We start from the raw sequence: 20,037 nt of genomic DNA, 5'->3' as shown, positions 1-20,037 counted from the left end.
TTGTATATTGTTGTAAAACAGCAGCCTCATTTAGAGAGGGCAAGGAAGACCCATCCTACACTTTGTCCCACGTCGAGTTTCAGAGCACATGTGATTGTTCCCCAGGAATGCTTGTATTTACTGGCTCTGCGAACTGAGTGAATTTTGTTATCAACAACATTAAATGACCCCGTACGCTAGTAGGTATGCCAAAACTGCAAATCCTATCACCTGAAAGGTGGGGAAGCATGACTTTCACTATTACTGCAGTCATTATGAAGTGCAACAAGAAATCATGACAAATATTCTTAAGATAGATTGCTTTGGGGTGATTTAGTTTACCGGTAGTTTGGCATACACACATCTTAAATGGTGCTTGTAATCTTTATAGTTATTTTAAAACATTCCTTGACTCTCTTTCAAGTGCATTTTTTATACTTTATATTATTATTATATTTCAAAGAAGTCTCTATATTGTACTTGTTCAGTCAGCAGTCCAGCTGCATTAATAATAGTAATTTTCATTCCTCTGTGTACTCAGTTCTTTTCTCTGTGCCATTGTTTGAATCCGCATGTTGTTTAGCATTGCAACATCCCTATATTAAGCTGGCTTTCTTCACTTTTGGTCCACTGGAGACCCAAATAATCTTAACCATGGGATTTTGCTGGCTGCATTGCTGTTTTGCAGTTGGAGAATTTCTCTGAGCTTCCTCTTGCTGCAGTATTATCCAATGGTATCAGTGCTGCTTTATGCATAGGGAGAGGATAAGTAGAACAAGTCACTGACTCTCCATATTTGCCTGTGGAAGCAAAAGCAAAAACAAGAGAAAACAGCTGGTTTATCAGTGTGTCTAAAGTGGCTCAAATCAAGAACATCTGCATGAGCAGCCTGTGGTAATGCTGGGTTGCTGACCCATTTATTTTCCCCACAAACGTATGCTCTTTTGCTCTGCAACTGATATCAGAGCTCTCACTGCCTGTTAAATGGAAAGAATTCAGCCCTGAGAGCTGCCAGTTGCTAGCGCACTCTGCATTTTTAGGCATTTTGCTGATCGTACCTTTTTTCTTTCTCAGTGGACGCTCGCTTGTCCCAGCTCAGTGATTTTCAGACTACGTTCCTCCAAATTCCAGGGTTGTTCAGAAATGGTGGACTGGCTTCCCTGAAAGTCAGCTTTGTGTCTAGCGCTCCTGACATTGCCCTACATCAGGCTTCCTCAACCTCGGCCCTCCAGATGTTTTTGGCCTACAACTCCCATGATCTCTACCTAGCAGGACCAGTGGTCAGGGATGCTGGGAATTGTACTCTCGAAACATCTGGAGGGCCAAGGTTGAGGAAGCCTGCCGTACATTATAGCAGGGTGCATATTAGGACAGATTCAAGATTATGGCAGGGCCCCAAAGATAGGATGGGATAGAGAATGCACCACACAACCCTCTTCAATTCACATGGGTTCGAAAGCAGAAGCAAAAAGTTCCTGAGAAGTTGAGTCCAGAAATGATTCCCAGGATGCAGATGCAAGTCACTGTTCTAGTCCAAACAGTTTTCTTTTCCTTGTCTTACTGACACTATAGTTGCCACCAACATTTTATCCAAAACACCTGAAGCCAAAACCTCAAGTGCAAGTGAGTTGTTGTTGTTAAAATTTGTATACCGCCTTTTATCCAAAGATCACAGGGCAGTTCACAACATAAATATATGGAAAAGCCAGGGCATGCTATTAGCAGAGTGTACTGCACACAGAGAATAGGCATGAGGCTTGTGAAGTCATACTATAACTACAGATTTATTATCATAAATCAAGACAAAGAAACATGTTGTCTCTCTCATGTCGTCTCAGAGAGAACAGGGAAGAGCAAAAGCTGTGCTGGAATGTAAACAGACATGTGACACACAACAATTTCACATGTCTGTTCCTTAAGGTGGAACGGAATTCTCAACATATCTCCCACTAAAAAGAAGCAGCAAACAAGGCTTGTCACTGCCAATCAGAATATGCAATATTCCATTAGATGCACAAAGATTTTGACCTGGTTTAAGGCAGCTTCCTGTGTTCCAGTACTTCAGGATATTGAAAGGAGTCAAAAATTAAAACAATAGGCACTAAGAGAGCAATAAAATAGCAACTGGCAATCCGGAATCCACAGCAAAAGATCTCCTGAAAAACAAACAAGCTCTTGGATCTCCATTTGAAAGAAAGGAGGGACAAACAACCCTCGTCTTCATCTGGGAGTTTATTAACAAGAGAACTAACTGCTGAAAGCAAATATGCAGATCAGGGCCAAGTACACAGATAATTCTGGGAGAGAAAGGGATCTTGTTTTGTTTTTTGTCTTTTTAAATAACTTTTTTATTCAAAATTGAAACAAAACATATTATCCAGAAACATATAATCCTTATTTTTCCCCATTTTTCCTCCCTCCCCCTCCCACACAAAACCCACCCGCCCCCGCCCCCGACTTCCCTCAGTTCCAGTCTTTGATTTCTCTAAAAATGCTGTTTTCTGCATGTTAAACAGTTGTATAGATCCTCAAACTATTTAGCTGATTATTATCAATAAAAGGTTTGTGAATGTTTATTCAAAACCAGCCAAGGAGTCCAGTTCGCTTTGTTGCATCTTCAGATACTTTGTAAAGGGTTCCCATTCATCTTTAAAGTCACAGTTATCCTTGTCCCGTAGCTTGTATGTCAGTTTTGCGAGTTCTGCATAGTCCATCCATTTTTCTTGCCATGATTCTTTGTTGGGGTTTCTTAAGTCTTCCATCCTTGTGCTATTAAAACTCTTGCGGCCGTTGTCACATACATGAAGATGTTTTTCAGTTTTTTTGGCAGATCTTTCCCTACAATCCCTAATAAAAATGCTTCAGGTTTTTAAACAAATGTTAAATGGAACATTTTCTTCAATTCGTTGTATATCATTTCCCAATTTTTTTAAAATTACCTTACAATCCCACCACATATGATAAAATGTCCCCTCCTTTTCCTTACATTTCCAACATATATTTGAGCTAGTTTTGTACATTTCCCCTAACTGCACTGGTGTTGTGTACCATCTGTGGGATCTCATTTTGTTTGACATGTTTTAACACATGGCTGCTTTTGCTCTTTGTGCTCAGAAGCTTGTCCACAGTTTGAATTAAAGGTAACCAACATTGTTGATCACTTAATATCAAACTCCATGCTCTTAGATGTTATTTTGAAGCCTCTTACTTATGCGTCAGCATGTCCTAGCTATTACTCAGGCTCCTCCAAAGTACCAGGAATGGATGGACTTTAAATGAGTAAATCTTGAGACAGAAACTGGCGCTTGCTTGCTATTGTGTTAGACACCAAAGCAAATACTATCTCTGCTCTGTCTTCCTAGACAGTTTCTATCAAATCATTTGCTGTGCACTCAAAAATCTCATTCGCCAGATGGGTCAATTGCAATTTTGTTTTTCTGTTTGCCAGCTGAACTGAGGAAATAGTTTCTTCTCAATTTATAGTCCCTGTTATAGATAAAAGAAAGTTATTGCCTATGAGATTGTCCATATCTGCATCATATATATCATTAAAATAGGCTATGGAATTTGGAAGCCATAGTTGGGTCAGGTTCCTCATCTTTAAAGGGGAAGAAAATCTGGAGAGCCTGTTCCAGCCATTTTTAACGCCCCTTTTTTCTATAGAAAAAAAGCAAAGACTTCTGAGGTGCAGGGGGGGTGGCTTCAAGTGCTGGTGTTTGGGATTAGTTATAAATGTATGTTTATAGGGGTCAAGATATCATTCAGTTGCTCCCCAACTCTGCACTGCCAAACTGCCAACCTATGAGGGTACGTGTTACCTATGCAGTTATGGAGAAAGGCTGCCATTGCTGGAATTTCTTCCAATTAAGCAACATGGAGGAGCTTTCATGAAGTTTGGTTCTGGGAGATAGCACTAGATTGGTCCATAGAATGTCTTAAAGGAACATTGGGAAATAAAATACCATTTCTCACTTATGAGTCTGTCAATGAAATCATTGACCATTGCATTCTGCTTCCACATTTGTCATGTTGCTTTAAACCAGTGAAGGCGGTGAAGGTCCTGTGTGAGTACCTGGAGGCGGTTGGAGGATGGATGGCGGCTAACAGATTGAGGTTGAATCCTGACAAGACAGAAGTACTGTTTGGGGGGACGGGGGCGGGCTAGTGTGGAGGGCTCCCTGGTCCTGAATGGGGTAATTGTGCCCCTGAAGGACCAGGTGCGCAACCTGGGAGTCATTTTGGACTCTCAGCTGTCCATGGAGGTGCAGGTCAATTCTGTATCCAGGGCAGCTGTCTACCAGCTCCATCTGGTATGCAGGCTGAGACCCTACCTGCCCGCAGATTGTCTTGCCAGAGTGGTGCATGCTCTAGTTATCTCCCGCTTGGACTACTGCAATGCACTCTACATGGGGCTACCTTTGAAGGTGACCCGGAAACTACAACTAATCCAGAATGCGGCAGCTAGACTGGTGACTGGGAGCGGCCGCCAAGATCACATAACACTGGTCTTGAAAGACCTACATTGGCTCCCAGTACGTTTCTGAGCACAATTCAAAGTGTTGGTGTTGACCTTTAAAGCCCTAAATGGCCTCGGCCCAGTATACCTGAAGGAGCATCTCCACCCCCATCATTCTGCCCGGATGCTGAGGTCCAGCGCCGAGGACCTTCTGGCAGTTCCCTCACTACGAGAAGCCAAGTTACAGGGAACTAGGCAGAGGACCGTCTCGGTAGTGGCACCCGCCCTGTGGAACGCCCTCCCATCAGATGTCAAAGAGATAAACAACTACCTGACATTCAGAAGACATCTTAAGGCAGCCCTGTTCAGGGAAGTTTTAAATGTGTGACATCTTAGTGTATTTTTGGTCTTTGTGGAAGCCGCCCAGAGTGGCTGGGGAAACCCAGCCAGATGGGCAGGGTACGAATAAATTATTATTATTATTATTATTATTATTATTATTATTATTATTATTATTAAAGTGCTGTTGTGAGGGAGGCTGTTGTGAGGGAGGCCCATCCCTTGAACATGGTCCCAGATCAGAGAGCAGTGATGGAAAGCCTCTGAAGCATGGGTCAAATTCAGCCCGGCGGGGGTTATAATTTGGTCCCAATAGCATTTTCCCCAAGTCATGCCTACCTGCCCTATACCTGATGTTGCATATATGACACCAGGTTTGAGGCAGGTAAAAATGTGGCTTCTGGTTGAAAGAGTGGTTTGCAGGTGTCACCTGTCAGCTATGGTTGGATAGTTATCACCTGCCAGCATCTGCCAACACCAAAGCCTTGCCCACGTGATTTGAATTCAAACCACCTACAGAAAGGAAACAGGATTGTAGATGCTCCCATTCAACTGTCCAGCAGACACTACAAACCTTTGAGCCCTTCCTTCCCCAATTTGGTTTTATGCTGTGCAGGCAAAGGAATTTGCTGCAGCTGATGTCATGGTGACACTTATCATAATGGCCCATGGGGGCTGGAGGAGATCAGGAGCTGGCCCACCTGCTGGATCCATTTCCCCACTCCAGTCAAAGTATAGTAAACTATTGTATTATGTTTAATATTTAAGTTCAGTGTGCTAACACCCAGTCTCCCAACCACCTGAACATTAGCCACCTGGTCATTCATTCATGCTCATGCTACTTGCATTTTTATTAGCAGGACCCCTAGGATATGACATGAATAATTTTGCCACGTGGCTTTATTACCAGAATCCTAAGACATTCCATTCTCATCCCAAGTTTCATTTTAAAAAATGGGAAAATCAGGTGTTTGAATTACACTGATTGTCAAAGGCAGGGAAACCTAGTTTAAAGGAGGGAAAGCTCTTTCACACATTAAGGGAGCAATCCTATAACAAGATCCACCAGCATTAGAGGGTTAGGCTTCAACAGATCTCTGGCTCAGCCACAAGGTTCCTCGACTCAGCCAGAAATACACCAGCCAGTTTGCCCCCCTCATCCTGGCTCAGCCAGGACCCAGCCAACTGGGACAAGGCTAGTTGGGTTCTAAACTGGTATAAGCCCCAAGAAATGGGTGTGGTATGGTGGGGCCCTGAGGCTGGTTCCTAACCCTGTTCAACTCAGTCACATGACCTATCAACCTGGCATAAGTTAAACTAGCAGGAAGGGTAGTGTAATTCAGTTTTAGAGACCTGTTATGCATCTAACACACTTAGGTCATCTCAGCCAGAAGTATTCCCACTGCTGAACCAAGTTTGGCTCTGGTGTAACTTAGCATCACTTTAACTTTCTTTCTTTTTTTAAAAAATAATATTTATTAAGAGTTTAAGAATTACAAAAAGAAATAGAAAAGAAAGAGAAAAAGTAAACAATACAAATCAATACATTACAGTACATATAAAAACAAAAAAACCCCAAAAGACACAATACATCAAAACAAAAACAAAAGCAAAAACAATTAAAACCACATCCAGTATTTCCATATCCTTATCTTTCATTAACTTGTTTCATCGACCTCCTCACACCTCCCTTTTTTGTGTTCTAGTTATTTATTATTTCAGCAAATCCTTTCCATCTTTCACTGTTTTCTGTCATTTAATTGTCTTAATTTATTTTAACCTTATCTTACCATTAAAACCCTAAAACTTATTTATACTTAACTCCTTATAACATTTCTACTAAAGCCATATAATTTCATTCCAACATTTTTCTAACACTCATTAATTTTACAAAAGTTTTTAAACTTTTTTCCAATCTTCTTCCACCGTCTCTTCTCCCTGGTCCCGGATTCTGTCAGTCCTTTCAATCAATTCCATATGGTCCATCAACCTGGTGATCTTCTATCCGAGGCTCTTAACTCTTTTCCATGTCCCTTCTGCAGATCTTCTTCATATTTATACATGTACTTTACTTTATCTTCTGCTGATCTTGTTCTTAGTTTCCTTCCTTTGGCACTGAGGAGTAGATCTCGGGGAAACTCCAACCTAACAATGTCTTTATTCCTTCTCGACAGGTCAGCCCATTCTCCATAGTCAGAACTAAAGTCCAAAAGATATTTCAGAGCATGCTTCAAAATCCCTCCAAAGCTAAAGGCCCCCCCAACTCCAATTTCCCTCTGACCCAAATCCAGATCCCAAAAGCCAGAACATCCCTGCATAAGGGGATCTATCCAACTTTCCTTCTCCAATCCAAGCGGGACTCCATCCCTCCAAATCTGGCTTTCTCTAGATTCAATCGTAAAAGGCAACAGCTTATGTTCATCAAATTGCCTCTGTAAGGCCGGGGCTCTCTCCACTTGAATTACTTGAGGTTCAACAACAGCTTTCTCCTTCGTCTTCTCCACAGCTTGCCATGTCAAAACAGATTCCTGAATCAATTCCTGAGTTGTTTCTGTATAGGTATTCACTTTTTGTCCCAAATCAGTCATTTTTTTGTCCCAAATTGTCAATTTTAATAATCATCTTCTCATGAAGCTGTTCCAATAAAGCACTTGTCTTGCAAAATGCAATCACTAAGGCTTCTTCTGTCAACATTTTTGTCCAAGGTCAATCTCTGATTCTCACGGTCTTTAATCTCTACAGCTGGAAAATTCCCCAGCTCCTCTCCTGCAACAGTTTCAAAAGCTCCCTCTAGGGGAAACAATTTCTATTTGTATCCGTCCTTTTAAACGCAGATCCAGCAACAAAGTTAGTTCGATTTTCAGTTACTTTTGCTCCTTTTTAAATGCAAAAGGAAACAATGGAAACAATATATTTCTCTTATTTAACTATCTGTCAACATACGTTTTATTCACAGTCAATGAACTTTCCCAAAGCGTCGATCTTACTGACAGCCCGTTCCCAGGTTCAAAACGGTGGTAATTTATCTTTCTTCACTCTCCTGCAGGCTTAGGCGATCTAGAATTTCCCCCCTCTTCTCCTGCTTTCAAGGGGGGTTTAGTAATTTTAACCGATGGAGATTTAATCCTTTACAAAATGCTTTCCAGGCTTTAGTTTGCAACGTCTTTGCTTCAGTCTATTTACAAAAGAGGAAGGCGGACTTCCTGTTTCAAGCCTTCCCGTTTCAATGCCAAATTAAAGATGTTTAAAGATCCAATTTTCCGTTCTACTAACGGGTAGTTGTTTAAAGTCCAATTGTCAGTGCTCTCCGGCAACAGCAATGCGGCTTCACTCCGTGAAAGAAGCAGTCGATTCGAGCACTGCGCCGCTCACCCCACATCGCTCCGGAACCCCGAAACCGGGTTTCCCCACGAGTAGGGGAGGCGCAAAGGGTGCCAGCCGAATCCCACGTCCACAGGCTTCTCCCGCCTGTGGTTTTTAGTGGGTCTCCGCCTCGCCGTGGCGGTCCAGACCCTGATTTCCACGGAGCGGATTCCTCCCGATCAAAGGAAATCCGCCATTGCCGGAGGCACTAACCCGGAAGTCTTCTGCATCTCTTTAACTTTCATTGGCTTGTTTTAAGACAAATTCTATCTTGTGTATAGGATTGTTCCCTAGGTGCAGGTAAAGGGGGGAGCAAGACAAAGATAAATGGACCAGGAGTGAGGAGTCCCCCCCCCCTCCTGTGCATAACTGGGAGTCCATGACTTTGCCCAACTTGCAAAGGAGAGAGAAACCAGAGTTTCCAAGGCAGCAGTGCAGTTCCAGATCTGCATGTACAAGGACCACCATTTGCAAGCCACTGAATGAAGAGAACTGAACCAAAACCTGAGAGGTTTTATCTAAGTTTCTTAGCACTAGCAAGCTGGATTTCCATTGTGTATATTACGTACTATTTATCTTGCTTAGTAGTGTGCCTCTCATGGTTTCTGCTGTTGTTTCAGTGCATTAGCATTTTTATAAAATTACATGCTATGTCTACTGTACATAAATAGTTCACATAACTGGCTTGATTACATTCATGTGGCGAGTAGCGAAATGGGAGCATATCCTTGCAATTTCAAGCATTGGTCTATATTACCTCCTTTTCCTTTATACCGGTGTTTCTAGGATGTTGACGCAGGCACTTGCCAGGAGTCATGTTACATAGGCAAGGATTGAAGCTGGCCTGAATGTGCCTGTCTGAATCCTCATTCTCTAAAGCTAATCCTGTCTTTTGTGGAACATAAGCCCACATTAAGAGCTGCCATATGGCAGGAGATCAAAGACCTGCAGTAACCTTGGGATTTCTGCTCCTTGGGTGAGCTGGGCATGAGGAGTTGTGCGTGTTTTGAGATAGACCCCTGAATAACGTTCTTGCAGGATGATTAATACAGTGGCAGAACCAGGTGACTTGAGGGATGCTGTGATTTTGCCTTGAACAGAATGATTCTATGCCCCCTGTTCTTTTTTCCTTTCCCCTGCTTTAAAAGGAGGTGAAAGGATGATCAGAATCCAAAATAGTGGAACAAGGGCAGAAAGGAAAAATTAGGGACATTGAAACTCTGCCGATCAGAAAATGAAATAGGTAATCAGGCCCAAGCAGCTTGTGACTTACTGTGGTCTAGTTGACCTACCTAGCTCTCAAAAGGTAAAGGACTCCTGACAGTTAAGTCCAGTCGCGAACGACTCTGGGGTTACGGCGCTCATCTTGCTTTACTGGCCGAGGGAGCCAATGTTTGTCCGCAGACAGTTTTTCTAGGTCATATGGCCAGCATGACTAAGCCACTTCTGGCAAAACCAGAGCAGCACACAGAAACACCGTTTACCTTCCCGCCGGAGCGGTACCTATTTATCTACTTGCACTTTGACATGCTTTTGAACTGCTAGGTTGGCAGGAGCTGGGACCGAGCAATGGGAGCTCACCCTGTCACGGGGAGTCAAACCGCTGACCTTCCGATCGGCAAGCCCTAGGCTCAGTGGTTTAGACCACAGCGCCACCTCTACCATCTAACTATTTATCTATTGCAGCCTATGGCTTCTTACACTCACTACAGACTCTCCAAGTGTCCCTATTTCCCCAGATTTACAGAAACTGCCCCAGTTTCTGATTTGATCCCAGAATCTCTTGCTTTTTCTTAGGACATTCCTATTTTCATTACAGAAATGTTGGAGGGTATAGAGTTATGTGACCCCACCAAGCCAAGGAGATAAGTAACTATGCAACCTTTAGAAGACCTCTGAAGGCAGCCCCATATAAGGAAGTTTTAAAATGTTTGATGTTTTATTATGTTTTTATATCTGTTGGAAGCCACCCAGGGTGACTGGGGCAACCCAGTCAGAAGGGTGGGGTAAAAATAATAGAATTGTTGTTGTTGTTGTTGTTGTTGTTGTTGTTGTTGTTGTTGTTGTTGTAGAATAGGACATCCCTATTTTCATTGGATAAATGTTGGAGGATATGTCACTAGGGGAGGGGGAGCAAAGCCAGAGCATTCTGCTCATTTATGGAAAGCCATTACTCATGGCTTACCATGACATGCATACCAGCCCAGCCCAGGAAATACTGAACTAAAATGACTTTGCATAACACAGTTTCATATGATCCTTCCTCCAACCCCCTGGTTATGGTCCCAGATAGATAATCGGAACAGGAGGTTTATAGAGCTGTGGGGAGGCTGTTTTTAGTTTGGTTATTCACATGTTGTGCAGGTCTGCTTATGGACCCTCTTATATGATTGCTAGGCTGCATTTTGCTTGCAGACCAGAGTTAAATCAGCTCACTGTTTCCCTTCTCTCCCAAGGCCATACAGTAATTGCCTGAGAGTTTCTCCCCCTTTCTATCCTGTTTATTTTATATATTGGTTCTCGTTCATTTCCCAAGCCATTTCCAGGTCAGCTTTCCTGCTCTTAGCATTATGTGCTAGCTCCTTTCCACAGGGACATCGGCACGCGCATTAGTCACAATGCAGTCTATGGGATTTAATTGCCTCAGATGCAACTTAGTCTTGCAAAACTAATCTGGCTTTAGCCAGATTAACCTGTTTACATTAATATCTAAAGCCCTGCGGAATTGAATGGCGGCATTACTACTTGCACTTTAGCCGTGTCTCTTTGTTCCGGCTGGATTCTGAGGAAATTAGAAATTAGCTTCAGGACGTAATGACAGAAGCACGGCAACTGGGGGTGGTGCAAAATGTTTTCTTTCTTATTGTGGCTATTAATTCATATATTCCAGCAGAGTGAGTGCTCTCATCTTTAATGTGCGAATTTAGGGATGGAAATAAAGCTCATCATCTAGAAATTCAAATGCTTGGCTTTTAAATGTTGTAGCCGAGTGCATAGTAATCAGGTTATCTGTTAATACCTGAGGACAGCTTTCCCTGCCAGATGTTTCAGACTACAACTCTGAACACCCCTGACTGGCTGGGGCTGATGGGAACTATAGTCCAAAACACCTGGAAAGCACCAGGTTAGGGGAGGCAGCTTTAGGGAGCTGGTAACTCTATGGTCTCTCCAAATTCAGAGGCAATGTCCTGTGCTGGTCCAGCTCCACATTCTTCCTACCCTTGAGGGGCTCCCTACCATTTGGATGGGTGCATTGGAGTTCTCTTCTCTGGGTGGCCTCCCTGCTGACAGATGTCACCAGATCAAAACAAGACTGGGCAAAGGAACAAATCCAAATCCATCATGGCGGATTGGGGGGTTTGGATTGCTCTGCCCAGGAGTCTCTGGCCCTCTCTGAATTGTGAGTGCATTTGTCACAAGGATTTCAAACCTGATTAGCCCATGATTAAAAACCCAACAATTTCCCTACCGTCCTGAAAGCGTCTCTGTGCTTTGCACCTCTGTGCATCACTCCCTCCTGGCTCAGGTTCCTGCTTTATTTTAGAGAAATTCCTCATAAGGAGTTTGTGCTGGATGCAAACAAACAATAGCTTCAGCTATAAAAGCGTCACTATTTTTCATTATATTAAGAGCGATTGCATTTCATGAATTCCCCCAGCAATGGAGGGGGGAATAGACGGAGGCAACTAATTGGACCCAAGGAAGAAGAAGAAGAAACCCAGGAACATTCTGCAAAATACAAAGAGCACTTGGCTTTGTTTCTCCTGTCCAGGTTAGTCATGCGCTAAAGAAAAGGGGCAGTTAAAGACTGAAGAGCCATCATAAATCATTCTGAAGTCAAACTGTTATTAGATATGTCAAAAACTGAAGCTCTCTGAGTTGATAAAAGGGGACACCTCAGATTTTGTTTTCTTTGAAGCTATTATTTTCCAGTTTCTTCCTATTTTAGACCAGGTAAATTTTCAGACAAATAAGGACAAAGGCAGACTATTGGTGTATATGTCCCAAAAGTATGTGTGTTCTAGAAAAGCATTTGTGTAATTTAATTGGTGACTAACTAAAATATTCTGTTTCATTCATATGCACTACAGTGCTGAGAATGTTTATTCAGAAGTAAGTCCCACTGAGTTCAGTAGGGCTTCCTCCCAAGTAATTGTGCATAGGGTTGCAGCCTTTATTTAATGCTTGGATTCTGATTCAGGTCATTTAATGAAAAATGATTTATAGTCACCAGAATCATGCACTGGGTGTGCCCTGGGGGGTGGGCCTGCCTCCTAGAATTCTGGTGTGGTTTTTTCTTTGAACAGGCAACAGCCCACTCCATCTCCGATGCCATAGCATAAGTTGCTTCTAAAATCTCTTCAGTTTTGGACATGGTTAGTGAGGACCACACAGCTTACAAAAAGATATTCTTGATAAATTGTGTAAACCAGTACCCCTCCTGGATGGAAATGGTTACATAAAAATTTAAGCACTAGCAAAATTAATTGGTGCTATGTATGTAATTGGTGCGGGACGCGGGTAGCTCTGTGGGTTAAACCACAGAGCCTAGGACTTGCCGATCAGAAGGTTGGTGGTTCGAATCCCCGCGACGGGATGACCTCCCATTGCTGGTCCCTGCTCCTGTCAACCTAGCAGTTCGAAAGCACATCAAAGTGCAAGTAAATAAATAGGTACCGCTCTAGTGGGGAGGTTAACGGTGTTTCCGTGTGCTGCTCTGGTTTGTCAGAAGCAGCTTAGTCATGCTGGCCACATGACCCGGAAGCTGTACACCGGCTCCCTCGGCCAATAAAGTGAGATGAGTGCCGCAACCCTAGAGTCAGTCACAACTGGACCTAATGGTCAGGGGTCCCTTTACCTTCATCTTTTACAAATGAGACCCATTTTATGGGTCATACCCTCCATTATTAACTTTTTGAGGAAGAAAAGTAAATACAGTATGGATGTTGATGTATATACAATTACTTTTAAGGACGTGACTATTATTTATTCTCATGTGATTAGCATCATGTGAGGGGAAGACGAGTGAGGCTGTGGCTGATAGCCACACCATTGTATTATTGCTGCCCCCATCCCCTGTGTTTGAAAAATAACACAGGGAGCCCACTGTATACACTTAGGCTCCCCATGCAACTTGGAACTTGGACAGTGCTGGGGTCTAAATGACTTGAGTATTCTACAGACAAACAGCAGGCTCTTGACTTCTCCCTCCCATGCCAATCTGTGGATAGTAGCGAAGTGGAGGCCACTGAGTGTGGCTCTGCATTCTCCCTGATGCAATTGTTAGAAAAATGATGGATAATCAAGGGGGTAGTGTGTCAATCAGTGGGCCACTACTAGTGAAGAGTGGGCCATGACCATAGATGTTGGTGGAGCATATTCCAGTGTAACTCTATAAATAGTGTAAAAGAAAAGGTAAAGGTAAAGGACCCCTGGATGGTTAAGTCCAGTCAAAGGTGACTATGGGATTGCGGCACTCATATCACTTTCAGGCTGAGGGAGCCAGCATTTGTCCACAGACAGCTTTCCGGGTCATGTGGCCAGCATGACTAAACTGCTTCTGGCACAACGGAACACCGTGACGGAAACCAGAGCGCATGGAAACACCGTTTACCTTCCTGCCACAGTGGTACCTATTTATCTACTTGCACTGGTGTGCTTTCGAAGTGCTAGGTTGGCAGGAGCTGGGACAGAGCAATGGGAACTCACCCCGTCGTGGGGATTCGAACCGCCGACCATCTGATTGGCAAGTCACGGAGGCTTAGTGGTTTAGAGCACAGCGCCACCTGTGTCCCTAGAACTGGTGTGTCATATATTGAAGTCTGTATGGGCCTTCTCAGACCATATCCATAACACATCTGCTTGCTTGGGTAGCTTTGCTCTTAAACATCTCACAGCCCATTGTTTACCTGTCAAATGCTAATGATGATGGTGGTGGTGGTCTGTTTGAAAACTTGCATCACCAGCACATGCACACTGAATCCTCAACCGCATGGCATGCTGCCGTGGGCGTGGAGTTGCCCGGAAACCAGCTCTGCTGTCACAGCCAGCCTCAGTTGGGTGGAGGACTACCATCCTAGCGTGAGTAGAGCACTGCTCCACAGCTGAAGTGGCAGCAGTCACAACTGTGGAGGCAGGGCTGAAAGGCAGTGAGGCTATAATTGAAACCATGGCTTCCATAATGTGAGGGGTGAGAATAAGCAAAGGAGGAGAAGGTGGTGGGTGCTATCTGGAGTGAACAGAGAGTCCTGACAGAGGGAACATCACACCAAATGACTTCCACAATAGGAAGCTCAGAGGGACCTGGAGTCCATAAGTGGGGTGAAATGAAAGCTCCTGGATCAAACCTGCAACCTGGATGTACACCATGCTCTAACCCAGGCTTCCTCAAACTTGGCCCTCCAGATGTTTTTGGCCTACAACTCCCATGATCCCTAGCTAGCAGGACCAGTGGTCAGGGATGATGGGAATTGTAGTCTCAAAACATCTGGAAGGGGCAAGTTTGAGGAAGCCTGCTCTAACCGAATGAGCTAACTGGTGCTTCTTGGGAACACAGAAAGAACAAAGGATTTATCAGAGAGAAATGGAGGAGAGGGGAAAGTGGCTGGAGGAATGAATGGTCCAGAGAAAAATAAGAGAAGCAAAATGATTCTTCCAAGGGTAGTCTTCTTCCTACTTACCTGACGTGGGACTGGCGAGTGATAGTGGTGAGCATAGCATAAAGGGATGGTTGGATAGCTAACCAAAGAACAGCTTGGCAACTGGCTCCCCTAAATTCAAGCCCAAGACTCCAACACTTAGGAAACTGAGTGAACCTCTGCTGATGCATTTGCCTGGTAGCCTGAAAGCCCTTGGTGGTTCTGGGGATGGCAAAGTGGTTATAAATCAGAACCCTATTCTGTAACTTGGGTTGGATGGGTAAAGAGACAGTGAAGCAACAGAGTCATGCTCGTGAGTACCCTTAAAGCAAAAAATAAAATAAAAAAATGGTCCGAAACTGCTTTGATGTGCCCCCTCACCAGAACCCTTTCAAGGTATACCAGAAAATGGGTTGACTGGCTGTCCGTTGTTCTTTTGTGAGGGCAAAGCTGTTGGAATGAATTCATTGAGGTCAAAAAGAGAGAGAAAGCTTTCAAACCATCCTTCCTTTTTGCTTCAGAACATTAGCAGCAGGCTTGTGGGAGCACCACTGGGTCCCACCGAAAATAGCAGAAAGGGTGAAAAATGTGAAAACTTGATAATAGCAACACCTTTGTTGACATTATCTTTCTTCTATTTTACCACCATTGAAAGATAAAATGCTAACCCTTGGATGCAGAGAAGCACTTGAGATGATCATTTTGTTATATATATAAAAAAAAGTCATACAGAATCTCTTACTGCTTCAGAGTTTGGATACTGTCTTCAGAAAATCAAGAACAAAAATCGGTATATTTTACTGAATAAATGTTTATCAGGAGAAAGGAACAGAGGTAGCTCAGACACGTTTTTCAGCGGCTGTTTTACAACTGGAGTGTAAAAAGTACATTCAAAGACAAAAAAGTTCTCAATCTACAAACCCAAGGCCTGGGGTTTGCTCTCTCTCCTCCTCTCCCCTATGTAGGTTTTCCATTAGCAGCTACCCGGGCAATTTTAGCATATTTGGGCATTTGCAGCCATGGAATGTAGCAAAGATTTTATTACTCTGACAGATTTCACACCTTAGGCTTTGAGCTAAAACATCACACAAAATTGACACCATTCACCTTTCTCCGGAATGGCAGAGATCCCTTTAGCCCCCGCAGAGAACTGAGGACTTAATATGGCCAACATTTTGTTCTTATCTGGGAAAACTCTTGGCAGGAAAATGGCACAAAATGGACGTTAAGCAGACTATCAGGATTTATCTTAAATGTACTAAAGTCTTTCTTTTGCCTACTTCTTCTTGTGCCTTTTTAGCCTATCCCCATGTGTCAGAAAGTGTCTAATATCACATATGAATGAGGTCCACATGTTGAAAGGGCCAACCAGGGTGCACCACTGACCCCTCCCCACATAATTTTGTGCAGCTGGAAAAGACTATGCACATGGAAAATGAGGGGCATAGCATTTAAAATCCAGAAGATAGAAGTAATGTCAAAGTGTGGGATCTCCTATTACATGGACAGAATTTTTGTAAGGACAGCAACAAAGCTTCATAATCTATATCAGTGTTTCCTAAACTTGAGTCTCCAGCTGTTTTTGAACTACAACTCCCATCATCCCTAGAGCAAGACCAGTGGTCAGGAATGGTGGGAATTGTTATTCAAAAACAGCTGGAGACCAAAGTTTGGGAAACATTGGTCTAGAATAAATCCATGGGTCATTTTAGCACTCAGGATCATAGAAAGAGTTGACTTTAAACAGAGACATCTGCTTCTGACAATTTCTCATTAGTATTACAGTGGTACCTCGGGTTACATGCGCTTCAGGTTACACACTCTGCTAACCCAGAAATAGTGCTTCAGGTTAAGAACTTTGCTTCAGGATAAGAACAGAAATCTTGCTCCTGATGGCGCGGTGGCAACAGGAGGCCCCATTAGCTAAAGTGGTGCTTCAGGTTAAGAACAGTTTCAGGTTAAGAACAGACCTCCGGAACGAATTAAGTACGTAACCAGAGGTACCACTGTACTGAACTATATCACTGTTAGTGACCAACAAGTGGGACCCACAATGGAAGGTTTCGGTGTGGCATTCTGCTCTTCAATATATTATCCTGCCAACTGTGTCGTTTTCCAGGATCTTCTACTTCAACCCCCCTGTTTCTGTGATCTTATATTGCCAAGCACCTCCTTTTCTATACAACTCCATGTCTGAACATTGTATCCTTAGAGAGGTGTGGAGAGACATGTATGTGCTGTTCTCTGGCCCTTCCCAGTTTGTATCTCAGCTGAGATGTATGTATGTCTATACAGGCTATGTGATCTAGCTACTTTGCTTACCTCCTTTTTTTAGCCTAACCTAAGGACAAAACTTAGCCCTGCCAGGGAACTTGCCTTTGTTGTGTTTCTGATGGTCTGACAAATTAATGGGGGTTGCTTTCAGTTCAGGAGGCCCACCCTCGCAAAAATTGGACAGTTCCTACCCTTGAGCAGTGCTGATGACACAATTGCTTTCCCTCACCGACCAAACAAGCCTGTACAATAATGTAGTATTATATTACATGTATTGCATATTTTCCTTTCCTTTTTTTCATTTTCTTTTTCAGCTGCATTCCAATTCTGACAAAGGTGATGGATCAGTCAAATACATCCTTACAGGTGAAGGGGCTGGGACCATCTTTATTATTGATGACACGACGGGAGACATCCATTCAACCAAAAGCCTAGACCGAGAAAAGAAGACCCACTATGTGCTGCATGCGCAAGCCATCGACAGACGGACAAACAAGCCACTTGAACCTGAATCGGAGTTTATCATTAAAGTACAAGACATCAATGACAACGCACCAAAATTTACAGATGGACCTTACATTGTTACCGTGCCAGAGATGTCTGATATGGGTAAGGAGAATAAATGGGGATTTGTGTTACTGTGCGCTTGAATCTGTGGGCTTTCTCCTGTCATTTAGCAGGTGGTTTTGCTTGCTTTTTTGGAGATATCTAGAGCAATGTGCTTGCAATGGTGTGCATTAGTTCCTTTGCGCTGTTTGTGACATCAGGGTCATTTGGAAGGCACTACATATTACCCATCATCTTCTTAGAAGCTTGTTGGCTCCTTTAGGATTGCCTTATATTCCTTTACTAAAACAACAACAACAAACCTATGGTTATGTGGAACATACACAATAAACACACAAGACGTAACCGGCTGTACTTTTGAATAAATAAGGTACGCTATTCATTGTATCAATTTGTAGATTTCAACAGAAGTCTCATAAAGTTCAACGAAGAAAGCAGAAGACCCAGTGGGCCAGTTCATTCTCTAGTCAGTTCATGCATAAGGTCCATACATGTATAAGTATCTATTCCGCCTGTCTGTTCAAAGAGTCCAATAATCCACATGAAGAGTTGTTACAGTTGCACAGAATCCTTTCACAGAGTCTCAGACAAGGATTTCCAGAATATTAGCCTTGTTTCGCCATCCTAGGCTTCATCAGTAGAATAGGCTCTAGGTAATGCACATACCAGATGTAATATTACAGGATAGTGGATCTTATAACATAGTAGTGGTTGCAGTAAGCAGCGACTGTTACAAAGCAGGATTATATCCTGTAATATTACATATGGTATGTGCAGTTGTTTATGGATTTTTACATTAATTTTGCTGTAAAAATGTGTGAGATTATGATATTGTATTTATTTGCATTATACATTATACATGTATGGACCTTATGCATGAACTGACTAGAGAATGAACTGATCCACTGGGTCTTCTGCTTTTTTCATTGAACTTTATGAGACTTCAGTTGAAATCTACAAGTTGATGCAATGAATAGAATACCTTATTTATTGAAAAGTACAGCTGGTTGTGTTTTGTGTGTTTATTGATTATATTCCTTTACTGGCAAGGATCCCATGTTTTGTTGCAACTACAGAGCAGGCAGAACATAAGAAGCTGTTGTCACCACGGCATCTCCATGCTGATGTGGGGGAAATTATCATGCTCCCTCCTTCTCCCCTCTGCTTAATGGCCCTTGATTCCTGGCATCTCTACTTCAAAGGGCTGTAGGTAGCTGAACAGGGGGGAAGCAGTCACACCTTAGAGCAGGGGTCAGCAAAATTTGTCATCAGGGGGCCGGTCCACTGTCCCTCAGACCTTGTGGGGGGCTGGACTATATTTTTATAAATATAAGTACCCTGTAGCCAGTCCCACAGCTGCCTCCAGACCTGAAGGAGGAATGCACTCTGCACACACTCAGGAGTGTGTCTCGGCACCATCCGCTCACCAGCATTGTTGACAAGCAGCAGCCGCTCCATCGGCCCATCCCTGCAGAGCTCCCAGGTGACATGCACCAGGCGCTGTGGGCCATCGTCTGAGGCCAGGTTGGCGGGCAAGCCATGTGCACACAGCTCGCCCTCCAGCTGCTCCAGCACGGCCACTGAGCGTGCCACCAGCAGCAGTGCCGAGCCGGGCGCCAGGCGCGGGGCTAACAGGCGTGCTAAACTCCAGCTGAAGCCCCACGATGCACCCGTCACAATGCCCACGTCATGGCCCAGACCCATCGCTCTCCAGCCCGCCAGCCTCTCCATCCATGGCCGCACTGGGTTTACCTTAGCTGTGGGTGATGAGGCTTCAGATTGGCCCCAGGAACTTCCTGCATTCAATCCGAAGCTGTGCCAGCGACACCACTTGCCCAGAAGCCGTGCCAGCGTTGTGGAAATCAGTCCCCATGTGGTGAGCCGTCCACAGCTTGTGGGAACGGAGTGGGCGGCAGGGTCTGCGGGCCAGATTTACCAGCCTGGGGGGCCGCATCTGGTCCCTGGGCCTTAGTTTGCTGACCCCTGCCTTAGAGAGTAGCTGTCAGTAGACAAAAAAGAGCTAGACTAACCAAATCAGTATTTTCTGCTTGCTGCATAGTAGTGAGTAGCAACAGGGAGGGAAGTGACGTTCCTGGTCTTCCTGAAGAAAGCAGTTCTGGAATTTAATCCTGCCTGCTCTCAGGTTTTCTTGCTTTCCTGATGGTGAAAGGAGTGATGAGGGTGGCCCTTCATAGAGTACGATTAGAAGCCCTCAAACCTCCCAAGGGCATTTATGCAATGTACCTGATTGGCTCATTAATTCTTTCTATCTGTTTTAGTAGCAAGGGGCTGTCTGGCCAAGGTTGGTTAGCTTTAAATGTAGCTGTAAGAGCTCCTTGGGAGACTATCAGAGTGAATTGAATTGCTGGCCTCTCATAAGCGTTTTGATTATATGCATGTGAGAGAGATGCCTACATGCAC

The 20,037-nt window shown here is 43.8% G+C and overlaps 1 protein-coding gene across 6 annotated transcripts in view; it reads left to right on the top strand.

Annotated features, from left to right (window-relative positions):
* The window catches only part of CDH18 (cadherin 18), a 686,153-nt gene that overhangs the window by 503,190 nt on the left and 162,926 nt on the right, over nucleotides 1-20,037 (top strand). For all 6 annotated transcript variants that reach the window (XM_081206324.1, XM_081206320.1, XM_081206319.1 and 3 more), the window contains one exon: nucleotides 17,364-17,658. In XM_081206324.1, the coding sequence (XP_081062450.1) occupies nucleotides 17,364-17,658 (295 nt within the window). The remainder of the gene's footprint in view (nucleotides 1-17,363; nucleotides 17,659-20,037) is intronic.

Source organism: Podarcis bocagei, assembly GCF_964188305.1.
Source record: "Podarcis bocagei genome assembly, chromosome: 8".
NCBI classification, from domain to species: domain Eukaryota; kingdom Metazoa; phylum Chordata; class Lepidosauria; order Squamata; family Lacertidae; genus Podarcis; species Podarcis bocagei.
This window is presented reverse-complemented; position numbering and strand designations above follow the sequence as displayed.